This window comes from Accipiter gentilis, chromosome 1 (assembly GCF_929443795.1).
Source record: "Accipiter gentilis chromosome 1, bAccGen1.1, whole genome shotgun sequence".
Taxonomy (NCBI): domain Eukaryota; kingdom Metazoa; phylum Chordata; class Aves; order Accipitriformes; family Accipitridae; genus Astur; species Astur gentilis.
In genome coordinates this window covers 34,680,627-34,695,825 of record NC_064880.1, presented here as the reverse complement: position 1 = coordinate 34,695,825, position 15,199 = coordinate 34,680,627, and the positions used below count along the sequence as shown (strand labels likewise).

The following is a 15,199-nucleotide window of genomic DNA, read 5'->3' as shown; positions in this document are numbered from 1 at the left end:
ATCAGTTTTCAGGTAAACATAGGCCTGTGATAGACTTAGAGGCACCCTATCAGACATGCTTGAGATTCCTGCCCTGCTGCGGGAAAAGATCAAAGCACCGTGGTAAACTCTGCCTGTGTGAATCCCTGATACACAGGTGAAAACAGCAAGTTCAGTGATCCTCCAGCATAGACTGAGCTCTGCGGTGCCTGTGTCCCCGCTTGGGTGCCTCTGCCCGGGCGCTGCTTCGGGGATCCCCTGGTTGGCGAGGTAATGAAAACAAATTTACGCTTTGCATTTCATCTGTGGTTTTGTGGTTGCTCCTGCGTCCCATCCTGTGCTGGCTCACGCGTTTGGCCTAGTTGGCAGGATCCAGGAACAAGTGTGCCATGGCTGGCAAAAAAGTCGGGGACTGGGGAGGCCACTATGGTGGCTCCCCATATTCTGGGATGACCCAGTTCTGAACACTGGACCCCCATGGCTGCTTTCCTGGCTACATTGGCTCCGCCAGAAGCATGGCCTGAAATAGATGATGGGGCAGTGGTTACCCCCAAGAAAATTGAAATGGCTATGCACGGACTGCCATGGAAAACGGCATCAGATTCTTCCCTCAAGGTAGCGGGGAGATTAGGATGGTTATTAGTTACCAGTCTTAGAGCTCTTGACTGTGACGTTGTTGCATTATGGAGTAAAATGAGAAAATTGGAAAAGGAAGTCAGGGCTTTACAAGATGCAAAGGCGATCGTGCAAGAAGTAATTACTACTCAAGCAGAGCACTGCCATAGGTTGCAAGATATCGTAGAACAGTTGATAGCACGTATTGCTAATAAACAGCAGGGGGGAGCGAGTGAGCAGCTTGCACTGCCTAGCTGCCAGATGGGGTTAAACCATGACAGTCCTTTGTGGTGCCTAATGTGGGGCATGAAGGGTTCAAGATAACCACAGATTTGATTGGAATGTGCCAGATCGAGTTTACAGTTGTTATTGCTGTTTAGCTATTAATCGGCAGACTTCTGTGCTTGCCATGGGGCTTGCTTGCCTTAATGTATGTTAGAGTATAGCGCTTAGTGGCTGCTTTTTGCTTTCGCTGCTTGCTGTACTGCTTATCATCTCAGTCTGATGTGCCTGGGAACATTCTGATAACAGCAATGGCTCATCCATGGATTACGGGATTCAATCCAGACAAGGTAGCAGTAGCAAGAAGTATCAAAATGCAGCTTTTGAGAGGAGCACCTAGCTCACTCAAACCCTTGATTATACCAGCAGTAACAAATGCTACTGGTAGTGTAGGCACCCTAGCAAATACCTTGAGGGAAATCAGGGCTGTAACTTCGGGACCATCTGTGCAGGTGGTGAATAAAGGAAAGCCAGAAAAACCAAAAGGAGTTATGTCATGGGTGACAAGGAAACACACGTGGAATGATCTTGTACAAGCTGGTGTCCCACAGTCAGAAATAAATGGGATTACAACACCAGAAATGTTTCGCTGATGGCAAAAGTCCGCAGCCATGCAAAAAAGCCAGCTGCCCCTGGCCCCAGGCCTGCCTCCCACCTCAAGCCAAGGCACTACCTGGCAAATGCCAAAACAGAAACAAAGGTTTGGCAGGTCCCCCAAAATTGCCACCACTGTAGCCTCTTACCACAAGGGGGACTGACACCCCTGTGTTCCTTTAATAGTAAAGTGGTGGTCTGGGGGGGATTTTACATGTGTTAGCTCTGGTTGATACTGGAGCTGAGGTTACTGTATTATATAGTAATATTAATAATAAAGAAGACACATCACAATCTGTGGACTGGGGGGAAATCTGATCCCTGCCCTCTGAGCTAAGGTTACCGTAACAATAGGAAATGCCACTCCATTTACAATGGTGTTAATTGCCCCAGTTAAAGAATATATCTTGAGTATTGATGTGTTGGCAAGACGAACAGTTGAAACTTTAAATGGTCGCTTCTGCTTCAGGACTTTGCAAGCAGGATTTGCTATTCAATCTATAACCATCTTGTGCAGATTCCTGAAGTAGAATGCTGTTGTGCCACCTGTGCCTGCCAAGGTGGTAACTGTAGAACAATACGGTATTCCAGCAGGGGCAGAAAGAAATTACTCAAACCATTCAGGCACTTCAACAAGTGGGAATCATTAAGGAAACCATGACTGCTTTTAATAATCCTATCTGGCCTGTCCAAAAACCAGATGGTACTTGGAGAATGGCTGTAGATTATAGAGAATTAAATAGAAGTCCTCCCCCAACACTTGCAGTTACAGTACCAGACATGGTTACTCTTATAGAAAAAAAGTCAGCAAAAATTTACAACCCTGGAAGGTAGTGATAGATCTTGCTAATGCTTTCTTTTCGAGAGCCATTACATATTTATATAAAGCATATGCATGTAATGGTCCTATTTGTACACAGCTACATTTAAAGGCATTATATAGGCCATAGGGAAAGATAAAGCAGAGTCAATGGGCCTTGAATACCTGGCAGGTCGATTAAATGGGGCCCCTGTCGAGGTGGTGGCGATACGTACTCAATGCTGTGGATAGTATCAGGACAATTTTTTGCTAAACCCACCACGCACACTAATCAACATAGCACAACAGATGCATGAGAATAACTAATTCATCAATATGGACCTCCTCACCAAAACCAAAGTGACCAAGGAACACACTTTAGTGGACTTAATGTCCAAGACTGGGCTCAAGGGCTAGGGATAGATTGGATATACCACATTGCCTACCATCCCCAGGCTAATGGCTTGATTGAAAGAACGAATAGAATGTTGAAGGAACAATTTAAAAAGCTAACCAGTACTAAAACTTTGCAACATTGGAGCTCACATCTTACTAAAGCAGGTTTTTTTGTTAAATAGCTGGAGTATTCATAATCAAACACCCTATTATCATATTACAACACCTCCAGTACATAACACGGTGAGGACCGAAATTCTTCCAGATGGTATCTCTCCCAAAATATTAACTACAGGGGAAATGGAATTGTTTACTCCGATGGATTGTATGGCAGGACCACGACCTATTAGCCTAGACATGAAGATTCATATAACAAACCCTGAGAATGTCATATGGTTGTGTACCCCAACTTCTGCTCTTATTTTACATCCTCTATTGATATCAGATTCTCGAGTTCTTGTATATCAGGTATCTTCAACAATACCTGCATCTTAATCTAGAAGAGATAGCATTGGAACAGTGTTATTGGTGTCGTGAACCCAACATCGAATTGAAGTTCAATCTGGAAAAGCGCAAGCCATAGCTCTTCAATCTGTGTAGGCAATTACCCCCTATCAGGTTATCAAACCCAGAGTGATATTAGCTGAAGGACCTGGAACAACAACATATGTATTACTGGAAGGAGATGATACTCCTGTTTTCCTCCCTTATCACAGGTTGGCTCATTGTGCTTTGTAGCCTTGTACTACAAGCACATGCCCTGGATACCTGTTCACAAGATCAATGTGTAAATATTTGGATTTGGTTAGCCTCTACTGTAACTAACTCATCTGCCTTTTGTATTGAGGGAGAATTAACAGCTGCAGATCTTCAGAAAACATGTTTCATTGGCATGCCAACCCCCATAGGTGTTTAACAGAATTATACTATGCTAAGTGCTTTTGATATTCATGTTCCTCATTGCTATTTTTTCCAAGTAGGTAACAGCTGTATGCCAAGGAACATTACAAAATTGATTGGCAGTGGACTATCTCCTTTTTCAACACCATAAACACTGCTCCAATTTTGAAGGCATGTGTTGCTTCAACCTAACTGATGAATCAGCCAGCATAGACGATGACATTCAACATCTGCAGAACTTAATGCATCAAGTGATACAATCTACCGGTGGTACCTTGCTGGCTGAGTAGTTTCATTCCCTGACAGGGTGAGTGGGACACTTTATTCAAAGCATTATTGTAGAGATATGTTTATTCCTTTTTCTATATGTGTCTATTACATGCCTCTGTAATTACCCTACCATATACCCTGCGAGCTCAAAGGGACACCTCCAGCCTTGCCAGCCCCAGCAGAAGTGCTCCCTTGAACAAGGGGGTGGAATGGGGGAAATAACGGAAGAATGGTGAGGAGGATTGTAAACACGCTCAAGTGACTTACAGCTGTGGTATAGAAAAACACATGTATCATACTAATTGGTGTTTACCTTTGTGTGTTTGACAAGTAGAACGTCAGTTTTCAGGTAAACATAGGCCTGTGATAGACTTAGAGGCACCCTATCAGACATGCTTGAGATTCCTGCCCTGCTGCGGGAAAAGATCAAAGCACCGTGGTAAACTCTGCCTGTGTGAATCCCCGATACACAGGTGAAAACAGCAAGTTCAGTGATCCTCCAGCATAGACTGAGCTCTGCGGTGCCTGTGTCCCCGCTTGGGTGCCTCTGCCCGGGCGCTGCTTCGGGGATCCCCTGGTTGGCAAGGTAATGAAAATAAGTTTACTCTTTGCATTTCATCTGTGGCTTTGTGGTTGTTCCTGCATCCTGCCTCTGCCAGCTCACACACACTACATGAGCCAATCTCATTATGTAGTATTACTGCTCCTTAAAAACTGAAGATGTTTGGCACTCATATTTTTACTTAAAGTTCTTATCTCATAAGGTGGTATTTCTTTAATGTTTAGCCAAGTTGCCATACTTCCTGTTACCTCCCAATTAAACAGCATACAAAGATTACCAGTCTCACTACTGCTTTCACTTTGATCTTCCGGTGCTCTAGAGGGTGGTGAGGGTGCTTTGCGCTTCATCCTCCGTAGAGAGCTGTTCATGGAAGAGGCGTCACTGTGCGGCAGAGAACCCTTCCGTACTAATTCCAGAGGGGCCTAGGAAGGGAGACAGGGGAGGAAGAAGATTATTAGCAATCAAAGAAAACCAGCAAAATAGCTCTAGTAATTATTCTCCAAAAGTATTTATAATATACATTTGGGAAAGAGAGAATATATACCTATTACCAAACGTATTATATTTCTCCTCTTAATTCCTCTGGGGAGTAGTTTTCAAAAAAAAAAAAATAATAATTCTAGAGTAATTGAATATATTCACAGAGGTACAAGATACAGCAGTAAAAGAAAATCAGTTGTTACATATAGTATAAAAGAGAATTTGAATTCTTTTATGCCCAAAGGCTATTCTAAAACCCTCAAGTAATTCTTTTCTAAAAGTAGCTAAAAATCGCTGTGGAAAGAAGCTTCAACTACACCACACTGCAATGACATGACACAACGTTTCCTTCTCCATTCCTTCAACAGCAGTCCTAATTGGGCTGTATACATAATTATTAGGAATTTTTTTCCCTACTTGAAATACTTGAACTTTTATAAAAAATTTTTGAATGCCAGCTTTCAAAACTTATCTTGGAAAGTATAACTGTCTTATAATACTTACTGATGCTAAATTGTAATAAGTTGTAAAAACAGTAATTATAATACCCACTGATGTTGAAGTATAATAATGTCCTCATCATTGTAGCAAAAGACAAAAAAAATTTTACTTCACAAAAAATCAAAACCATTTAAAAAATGGACAAAAGCTAACTGCTGAAGACTTCATAGTTTATGATATAGCAGTCCAATTGCATTTTAAATTGTTTTAAAAATACATTCTGTGTCTCAAAAAGGCAGTGGTTGTAAATTTGCCTGCCATTCTTAACCGCAGTTTGCCTTATGCTGAAGAAACCTGGCATTTCTACATCTATTAGAACAGTGACGTTCAGGATCCCAGCAATAGAGGAGTCTGTTTTGGTACTAGACACAGCTGCCTATTTCTGTAGTAATTTTGATCCAAATCACTTGTCTAGTCAACAATATAATAAAATACAGCAGTGAGATTAATTTCTTGCTAGACGGATCCACACAGCAACTGGATGTGGGGTCATCTTCAGAGAACTTCTCCGTGCTTCAGTTAACCAGCCCACTTCACAAAGCAGAATACCGAGGAACAGAGGTGGCATAAATACACCTACAAATTTTTGTTTCACTGACAAGACAATCCTTTCAAAAACATCACTGACAATGGAATTGTTGACTGTGTCAATATCCATGGAATAAGATGCTTATTATTTAGAAAGCTACCACTGAACAAATACACATCCTACAGTAAGGGGGATGTTAAAGACCAAAAGCTAGAGTATTTGGCTGTACACAATCAAAACTATAAAGAAAACTACTCACAAGAGAAGTGATACTGGCACAAGAGGTCTGTGAAGCAGTGTTTAGCAGCTCCTGTTAGATGTCAATAGAATACCTGAATGAATGAACTGGGATGGTGAAAACCATCCTCTGAGCTACCCTGGGCATACTCAGTCATCTGTTTTGTCCCACCTCGATGTCAGGTATGACAGATCCCTTAGATACTTTACTGCACTGTAAGGAGCAACACTGTCCAAAATGTTCGCACAATTCTTCTACCACTTTAATGCTGAAGCAAGCAACTCAAACCTTTTACAGCAAAGGAGGACTTGGGGTTTTAAGGAGAAAAAACAAAGCACAAGGTGAGATGTTCTTTTAAGAACAGCAGAGGATATGGACATAGCACTCCAGTCCTAATTAAAAATACTTGCATGCTTTTACAGTTTTTAAATAAGTCAGTTTCTAGATTAAAACGTCACACAACAAAAATCACTTTACACTTTCATAGCTTCTTATTCACAGTTTCCAAATAGCTCTACACACACACAAAAAAAAGAATTAATAGTATTCAGCATCTAAATTTATTCAGGAGGGGATGTCAAATATAATATCTCCCCAAATTAGGCTTTTTTTATTGTTTAATCATTTTTCTCCTTGGTGTTGGGCAGTTCTGTTTTTCTCCTCTCCAGGCTGCAGCCCCTCCATTCTGCACAAAGACACTGTTTCTCTGTTCAAAGGTCTGCATCCTCATCTGCTTCACACAGGCTCCCTCAGCTGACCGGGCTGGCAGAGTTCTGCACATACTCGCTGAACTAAACAGATGTCACCAGAGTTCCCTCCTGCACAGAAAGAGTACGTGTGTAGGGGGGAAATAATGTTCTCAGCGTAAGAGCACAAATGCTACTAGAAGATTTTTATAAGCCTTTCTACTGCCCTTTGCATCCAAAGAAACAAACGATTTGCAAAGAGAGATTTCAAGAAAGTACTAAATGTTCTAGTTAAGGTTCAAGTGTTGAACAGATTTTCTCAGGAATTATTCAACATATGAATATTAAGAGCTTTCAAATCCTAACAAAGCCTGCAACGTGAAGATAGTACTTTAAACAGATGGAAAAAAAATAAGATAATGTTATTAAGATGTATCTGACAAAGTTTTGGAATATACATCTGGGTGTTCATGTGTCTTACCAACTGCCAATGATAACCAGAGCTTTATCAGTTACACTTAAGTTAAAATTCATGTTAGAATCACTAAAGTAATTAACCGTGCTTGTGCAGAAACACCAGTGAACTCTATCATAACTTCCAAAACCATATGCAAGAGTTCCACTTTTCACACTGTACACCCTCCTCATCCTGGAACAAGCAAGAGTGGATATGAAGGTTTTTAGCCTCAAATGTGTACAGACAAATTTGGCACCAAATCCCACGCCACCCCAAGCAGACACTTGTAGAGGCTAGTGCTTCCCAAGTTCCAAGCTCTGTAAGCAGTGACAGACATGGTGCCTGGCCCTTTCTATCATTTCAAAAAACAATGGAAAGTAATTTTGCCACTGGAATAGAACGGGGGGGGGGGGGGGGGGGGAGGGGGGGAGGTAGTATTTGGGAAAGAATGTAGTGGTGGAGCATTTCAGTGTGCTGGAAAGCATACCTCACACCAGGGTCACATTTTCACACCACCAGTACCTACCTCTTTTGCTCCATAGGTAACTAGGTTTAACAGAAGATATACAGGCGACTGGGATATCACAGCACATTGCTAGCCATATTTCTAGTATTTCTTTCTTCCCTCCCTTTGTACAAGTATGCAGGCAAATGGATGTCCAAGGAGTAACAGGAAAAAAAAAATGCATTTGCTCTTACAAGGATTAATGCACTCAATTTCTATCACATGACTTAAGCTTCCCAAAATACTTAAACTTAGCCAAAGTACTACAGAGGAAGTAATATACCTCTGACCTATTGGAAAGAAAGGACATACAGGATATATTTGGAGAAACTCAGCTGGTGTTATTCTGTCCAAACTCCCAGTACTACTCTTCTCTCCTATGATTTATCTACACACTTGCTGGTACAGAAGTAAATACAATTAAGGCGACAAGGTTATGCATTTGGTATAGTGAGAAGTGGATGCATGAAATGTTCCTCACCAATTCTGAATCATATCAAATGATCTTCATGCAAACTTCAGTAAGAGCAAACAGCTAGTCCTGAGCACTCTCTCCTCCCAGGTAACCCTGGCTCTATTCAGGACTTCCCTGATGTCCATAGTGCTCACTAGGTCATTATCCAACCTCTCCTCTAAAGGGCTGACCATCAAGCCTCAGGCAACTGAGCCTCTGGTGTAATTTCTTAAGCATGGAACTCATCCCTCTCAGAAATTTTAAGTAAGCTGTTCTGTATCAGTGGCTAATAAATCTTTTCAGAAATACTTTATGATAGTTTAGTTGCTTCCCACCCTTCCCCCATTCTCCCATCTTCTACTTCCCTTACTTTTCTAAGGGGTAGACTGGAGATTTACATTTCTTTAGGAGTTAGGGATGTGTAAATAACAGCAAGCTATATTTCTACACTTGAGAAGTTCTATCCATCATTTAAAACTGTAAATGTTTTGACTAAAAATCTCCACTTAATTGTTCCTACCCAAGTATAGTTTACGTATGCTCCTTTACAATAACTGAAAACAGTGGAAGGATACAAACATTCATAGGGTAAAATGAAGATATCACAGTCTAGTTTTATAAAGTATTTGGAAGAAAATCAGCAATGGCATTTTGGACATAATCAAATGCTTTTCTTTTAAAAGAAATTTTCTTTTAAAGAAGTGTTATTACTAGAAAATTGCATCCACTTATGAAAACTGAAGATACACATACTGCATTACACAACAGCACTTTGCAAAATCCCTTGAGAGTCCTCTCTACTTGCAAGTTTAAATAAACTAGTTCTAAACATACTTCTGGCAAGAGGCATCTTGCCCAAAATTAGAACTGACAAGTGAGGGATTTCAGTATTAAAGACTAATGTGCTCATTTTCAATCTGATTTAACATAGAAATTTGCTGGACAAATATTAACTATTTAAACTTACTAGTCATCTTCTGAGTCTCATATAGAATGAGTAAATCATGCTACATAATAATGTGTAAAAGCTACCCTTACATCCATTGTACTAATTTGTCCCCTAAAAATAGGAACTTATCTCCAAAAACTAATGCTTTAATCACTCTGAAATTGAGGCCGAAAAAATACCAACCCTCAAAACAGAATTTAACTGCTTATATAAAGAGAAAGCAATTTCTTTTTTAAGGGAAGAAGAGTGGAGAAGCTGTAGGAGGTAAACATTAAAACCCTTTTTCATACTGTGAGAAACTGGACTACAATACACTGTGAATTTGAAGAAAGACAACAGTGAGAGCTCTGTTCCCTTAAAGTTGGCTCATTTCACTGTTGTCTGATGTTACTACTTTGGCATGTTTCTATCAACACCAGGCAAACAGTTTATCCAGGCAAAACTGACATTTCACTTCGTCTTCCTTGTGGATGTTACAAAAGAGATTTATCCATAATAAGGCACATGTAGAAGGTCACCCTGGTCCATAGAAGAAATAAAGTATGTAACCAGTCCGCCAAATAAACTGAAGTGCAGGCTTCAGAACTTAGGCATTCTTAAAAGCAACATGATTTGCAAGGAAATGCTTCTTGTAAGGCAAAAGCAGATAAAAAGTAATGCTAAAGAAAAAAATAAAGTATACCCCAAGTTCTGTAAATTAACTTAATGCAACACTGCAATAACAGCAAAACTCCCAGACATACTAAATAGCCCAGTAAACACACCAATCAGCCTGGTGAGCAACCCAAAACCCACTTTAAATCCTACCAGCAGGACATACATTTTCAACAGTGGGGAATATGAGACACCAAATTCTTTTACTGTTTATAAAAAAATATTGGTGGTCTAGTGTGACCATTATACTTGCCTCATTACTGAGAACTGACTTGGATTAAACGAGTATAAATCGATCACTTTGGGTTGAGAAAACATTAATGCACATGATACAGATGAAAAAATGCTATTCAACCATCAAAACTGACTTTATTCTACAATGCTTTTACGTTTAATTTCAAATTCCATATTTAGGATGTCAATCCTTGGAATAAAAACTGATTCTTACTACGTATTTAAATAGTGCCCAATTTAATTTGTAAAGTTGCAATGCCTGTAAATGACATTTTTATTCAAATAACATTATTTTACAGTGTCCCTTGCCTAACAACTTATGTTTTTAAGGGAACTTTATTTTACAGTTAAGTGAGACTGGAATTCTCAATAGCTAGAGATACCTTTTATTTTATTTTAGAGACTTCAGTGGAAGCTCTGAGAAACAAGCTTCCAAATCTTCCCCTTGCTAGCATTACTTAAGCAGTGCTTGACCTCACAGCATAAACAAGTATTTGTTGGTTTCTGTTAGTGATGAAGCCCTATTATATTTTTTTCTGTTCTCCTAATTATGTGCATACAGTTTTGAAAAATCAAGAGTCTGATTCACCCATGTGAAATAGAAAAGTAAGTTGGAAGGGACCTTTGGAGATCATTTGGTCCAACCTTCTGTTGAACACAAGGTCTTGGATTAGGTTATTGCAGGAGTCTGTCAAGGTATGTCTTGAATATTTCTGGTGAGGGAGCTTCTACCACTTTTCCTGAGTGACCTATTCCAATGTTCAGCTGTTCTCATGGCGACGAGTTTTCTTCTTGTACCCGAATGGAATTTCCTCTGAAGCAACTAGTGCCCATTGGTCCTCATCCTGTCACCATGCATGCTTGTGAAGAATATACCTCTACTTTCCCTGATAACACCTTCTAGGTATCAGAAGAATGTGATTAGATCCCATCTGAGCCTTCCTTTTGCTAGAACATTTACGTTCTCCAACCTTTAAACATCATGGTAGCCTTCCACTGGACTCTTGCCTTGTTTTTAATCTCTATCTTGAACTGCAGGAACCAAATCTGGACATAATAGTACAGGTGTGGCCTAAAAAGTATTAAGTACACCAGATGTGAGGTGGATCACATAGCCAGACCCCAGCCTGTACTAGTGCTTGGGATTACTCCATTCCAGATAGAGAACTTCATACGCATCTTTTTTTTAAATCTCACGCAGTTCCAGCCTGTCATTGTCTCCCTGAATGGTGGCTCTTCTGGTGGACCTACCTCTCTGCCCGGTTTGGTGTCAACTTCAAGTTTGTTGAGGGTGCATTCAACTCCATCATCTAGGTTGTTTATAAAGATGTTTAACAGTACTGGCCATACTACCAACTCCTTAGGAACTCCACCTGACAACCAGTCTGACTTTTGAGCCATTAACCATCACCACCGGAGCTGTTTAGCCAGTTTTTGTCCTATCTTGTGGTTCATCTGTGTAGTCCATACCTTACTTCTTCAACGGAAAAAATGTTGTGGTAGACTGTGACAAACACCTTGCTAAAATAAAGGTAGATGACCTCATCCTTCATCCTTGGACTTCTGCTTGCTGCTAACTTACAAAAGCCTTCCTTGTTATTCTTGACATCTCCTGCCGCTTTGAGCTCCAGGCTTGCCTTTGCATTCCTAACTGCATCTCTGCATGTCCAAGAAGTATCTCTGTATTTCTTTTGGGGAATTGCTCTGTCCCCTTCCCATCCCTCACATGCTTATTTTTGCACTTGAGCTCTCTCAGTAGCACATTTAAACGAGACTGTCTATTTTTATGCCTACTCCTTTTCCCACTTAGGGGAATGGACCACTCTCGTGCTGCCGGAAGGCTGTCTCTGGAAATATCTCAGCACTCTTCCAAGAAGCAGCTTTATCTTCCAAGGAAGTCTCTCATAGGATCCCTCTTAAGAGTTCCCTGATCAAGTTGAGCAATATGTACTATGCAGTCCAAATTCATTCATTAGATGATATTTATTGGAAAGTAGATACTAAAAAGACAAAATATTTTACATAAATTAATAAAATTCAAAGCAAAGAGCAAATATTTGCCCACATTTAAGTCCCAAGCTCTGTATTATCTGATAAATCACTGTGCAATCAAATCAGAATAAAACAGAAGTCATCTTAAAACACACATGCCAAAGGCTTCTAAGTTCTAAGGGAGCTGCACAAAGTAGTACAAAATAGAAAATACACACAAAAATATAACTTAATCTAGACTTCTGTCCTTTCTTTGTGAGCTGTTCAACTTCAGTCAAATCACTTTAGATGAATAAGAAATGTCAGTACAAAATAATAAATCTAAGCAATTTTGTTGAGTGACAGATCCTAGCCCAGCAGTCATACATTACTGTTAGACATAACAGGATATTAATCATTTAAAGCATGTTGACATTAATAAATTATTTTCAAAAAATTTGAATTCAATTAAAAGACAAACAAGAGGAGGTAAAAAAAGATCATGATTTTTTTCTCCCCCAAGGTTCCTTTTATTAAAATACAGAAAGAAACCTTTGTCTTCTTCAAATGATAAAGCTTTTCAGCAGGACACAATACACAAATTCAGAACTTCTGTTAAACAGTGCTCTCTTGTGGTTCTGTGCATCAATGAAAGAGTAAATCATTCCATAAAGATAAAGGAAGTCACAGTTTGAAATTTCTTATCTCTGGGTCTAACAAAAAATTAATCCCTCAGACTTGTATTTCATTTAGTTCTGCATTTTATTTTTCTAGCATGCCAATAACCTCATTTATTAAAGAGCACCTTCAGATACTGCATTCAAAGCAAAGTATAAAATAAAATAAAAAAATAATTTTAGTCTTGATCTTTAGTTAGAATTCACAGTTGACAATTTGTGCAATACCAGGATAATACTTAATGCATCAATTCTCCCAAATTCTACTGGCAGAATTTCTGCATTTGCATGGGATATATAGGCTACTTAAAAATGTAGCCTACATGTCTAGGCTTCAATTAAATACATCCCTATTTGATTAAAATAAAAATGTTACTTTAACTTGCTGGGAGCACAAGAATGTTAAGACTACTCCCCAAGATTTCTACCTTTTTCTAGTAACGTAATGTAAAGAACAAATGACTCATTATCACATATAACTAAAACATTAAGAAATTACTGGAAATGTCAAAACATCAATTACTAGATATGACAAAGTGAGACAATGTTCTCACATTTAAATATATAAACTATTCATCCAAAAGAAGAAAAAGGTGCTCACAATACCAACTTATATAAAAGAAGTTAGTTTTACCTTTTCAAAATACAGCAGCTACTTTGGATACGAGATATGAAGTTTAAAAGGAACACATCTTTCAGTTTCTGTAGTTATTTTCAAACTAAAATTTTTAAAAGCAAGTACTACACTTTTATTTCCCATTTGTTTCAAGCCTCAGCAGATATTAACAGGGTTAATCAGGATTATTATGTCTAAGCGTCTTAAAAGAAGTGAAGCAAATATAACTAACCTGTTCATTCCTATCAAAGCTGTTAGATTTCACAATATCAGATGCCGGTCTGACCTGGGCTTGTGCAAGTTCCTGGGGAGCACTCTGAGAATTTGGCATAGGCGGTAAAGGAGCTCTCCGTTTCTTCGGCATTTCAGATGGCAGAGTGTTTGAATCATACTGCTTGCTAACAGTGTTAGATCTCGTGATAAATGTTGGCCTTGGCTTGCTCATCAATGGAGTTGCTGGGGCACTGGCAGCCTTGGGGTGCAGGGGGAAGAAAAAAAATCCAAGTTACTTATACTTTCTGGAAAACAATCAACAGTATTGATTACTCAATACGAATGTTTCTAGAAGTTTTGCCTATACAAAGTTACACCTTACTTGTTCTTTTTTCTTCTTGCTTCGTTGAAAAAAGCTGAAAAATCCTTTGTTTTCTTTCTCCTTCAGAACATCTAAGTTTTCAGATTGGTAGGAGTCTGAAATAGAAAATAATAGTTCTAGATGTTATTTATTGCACAGATTATTTCTCCTGCATTCTTACAATTTCACTGTCTGTCATAAGCCTCCTGGAAGGATATACAAAACACAAGTCACCTATAATAGTTTTTCTAAACACTGCAAAATGAACAGGTTTCCTACCATCTGTGTTCTTCCTGTCTTTCTCAGAACTCGGAATAGATGAGTTTCAGCTGTTCCTAATGCCCCTAACACCTAATCCAGCCCATCCCACTTGTCATATGTTACGGTTCATATCACAATGGCTGTAAAAGGGAAAAAGAACATCAACCTCTCCAGCTCTCAGTTCCTAACAGTTTAAATTCATGGCAAAGTGTGAGGTGGGACAGGTCAGGCACAAGCCTGCCCATGGTGTGACTACAGAGAAAGATCACCAAAACGCCTGAGCGGTGCTGTGCATGTAACTGCATGGCAGTCACAGTAAAGATAGTCAAGTCCATTCTGGTATCTTGCAGAATTTATCCTCCTTACATTGTCTTATTCGTGCAGACAATTTGTAAATCTAAAGGTTGTCTCTTTTTAATTTTTACTAGATTTAACCTTCTTAAAGAAAACTTATTGAATGCAAATGCAATGAGCAACAGAAATCATCAGCAAGGCCACTATGGGTTCTTGGTACAACTATCAATATAAACATGACTGTAAATGTAATCAATCTATCTAGGGTAAAACTATACAGAAATACTTCATATATAGCTGGGTATATCCACTTCTGTATTATCTTTTAAAATACGCATTTATGATAGGACAGAGAATTACTCATGTCACAGTTAAGCAGATGTTACAATAGGAGCGGATGGTAATGTCATGTAAGTGCTACAGTTTCACCACCTGTTTCAGTAAATCGTACCTTGCAAAGACGGTAAATTTAAATCAACTGGTGATGTGGCTACAGAAAGACAAAAAGAAAGACAGAAAATGTGAATCTGAATCAAGGATGCAGTTATAAGTTACAAACACAGAAAGCCAGGCTGAATCTTCAACATTAGGAAAAAGTAACTGGGTACTTTCCCAAAGTAAAAGGATGTGTATCGTTACTACCTAATGCTATAAGCCATTTAAGAACTTGAGCCTGAAGACATGCAACACAGACTGGAATCTTGTAAATAAGGAGAGACACT

At 39.2% G+C, this 15,199-nt stretch overlaps 1 protein-coding gene across 7 annotated transcripts in view; it reads right to left on the bottom strand.

Annotated features, from left to right (window-relative positions):
- Positions 1 to 15,199, bottom strand: part of COBLL1 (cordon-bleu WH2 repeat protein like 1) — a 94,276-nt gene that overhangs the window by 17,056 nt on the left and 62,021 nt on the right. For 4 of the 7 annotated variants that reach the window (XM_049805493.1, XM_049805511.1, XM_049805470.1 and 1 more), the window contains exons 5-8: positions 14,929 to 14,967; positions 13,944 to 14,038; positions 13,581 to 13,820; positions 4,675 to 4,819 (exon numbers count right to left, since the gene is read on the bottom strand). In XM_049805493.1, the coding sequence (XP_049661450.1) occupies positions 4,675 to 4,819; positions 13,581 to 13,820; positions 13,944 to 14,038; positions 14,929 to 14,967 (519 nt within the window). The remainder of the gene's footprint in view (positions 1 to 4,674; positions 4,820 to 13,580; positions 13,821 to 13,943; positions 14,039 to 14,928; positions 14,968 to 15,199) is intronic. The other 3 variants (XM_049805486.1, XM_049805521.1, XM_049805501.1) reach the window with 3 other exon arrangements.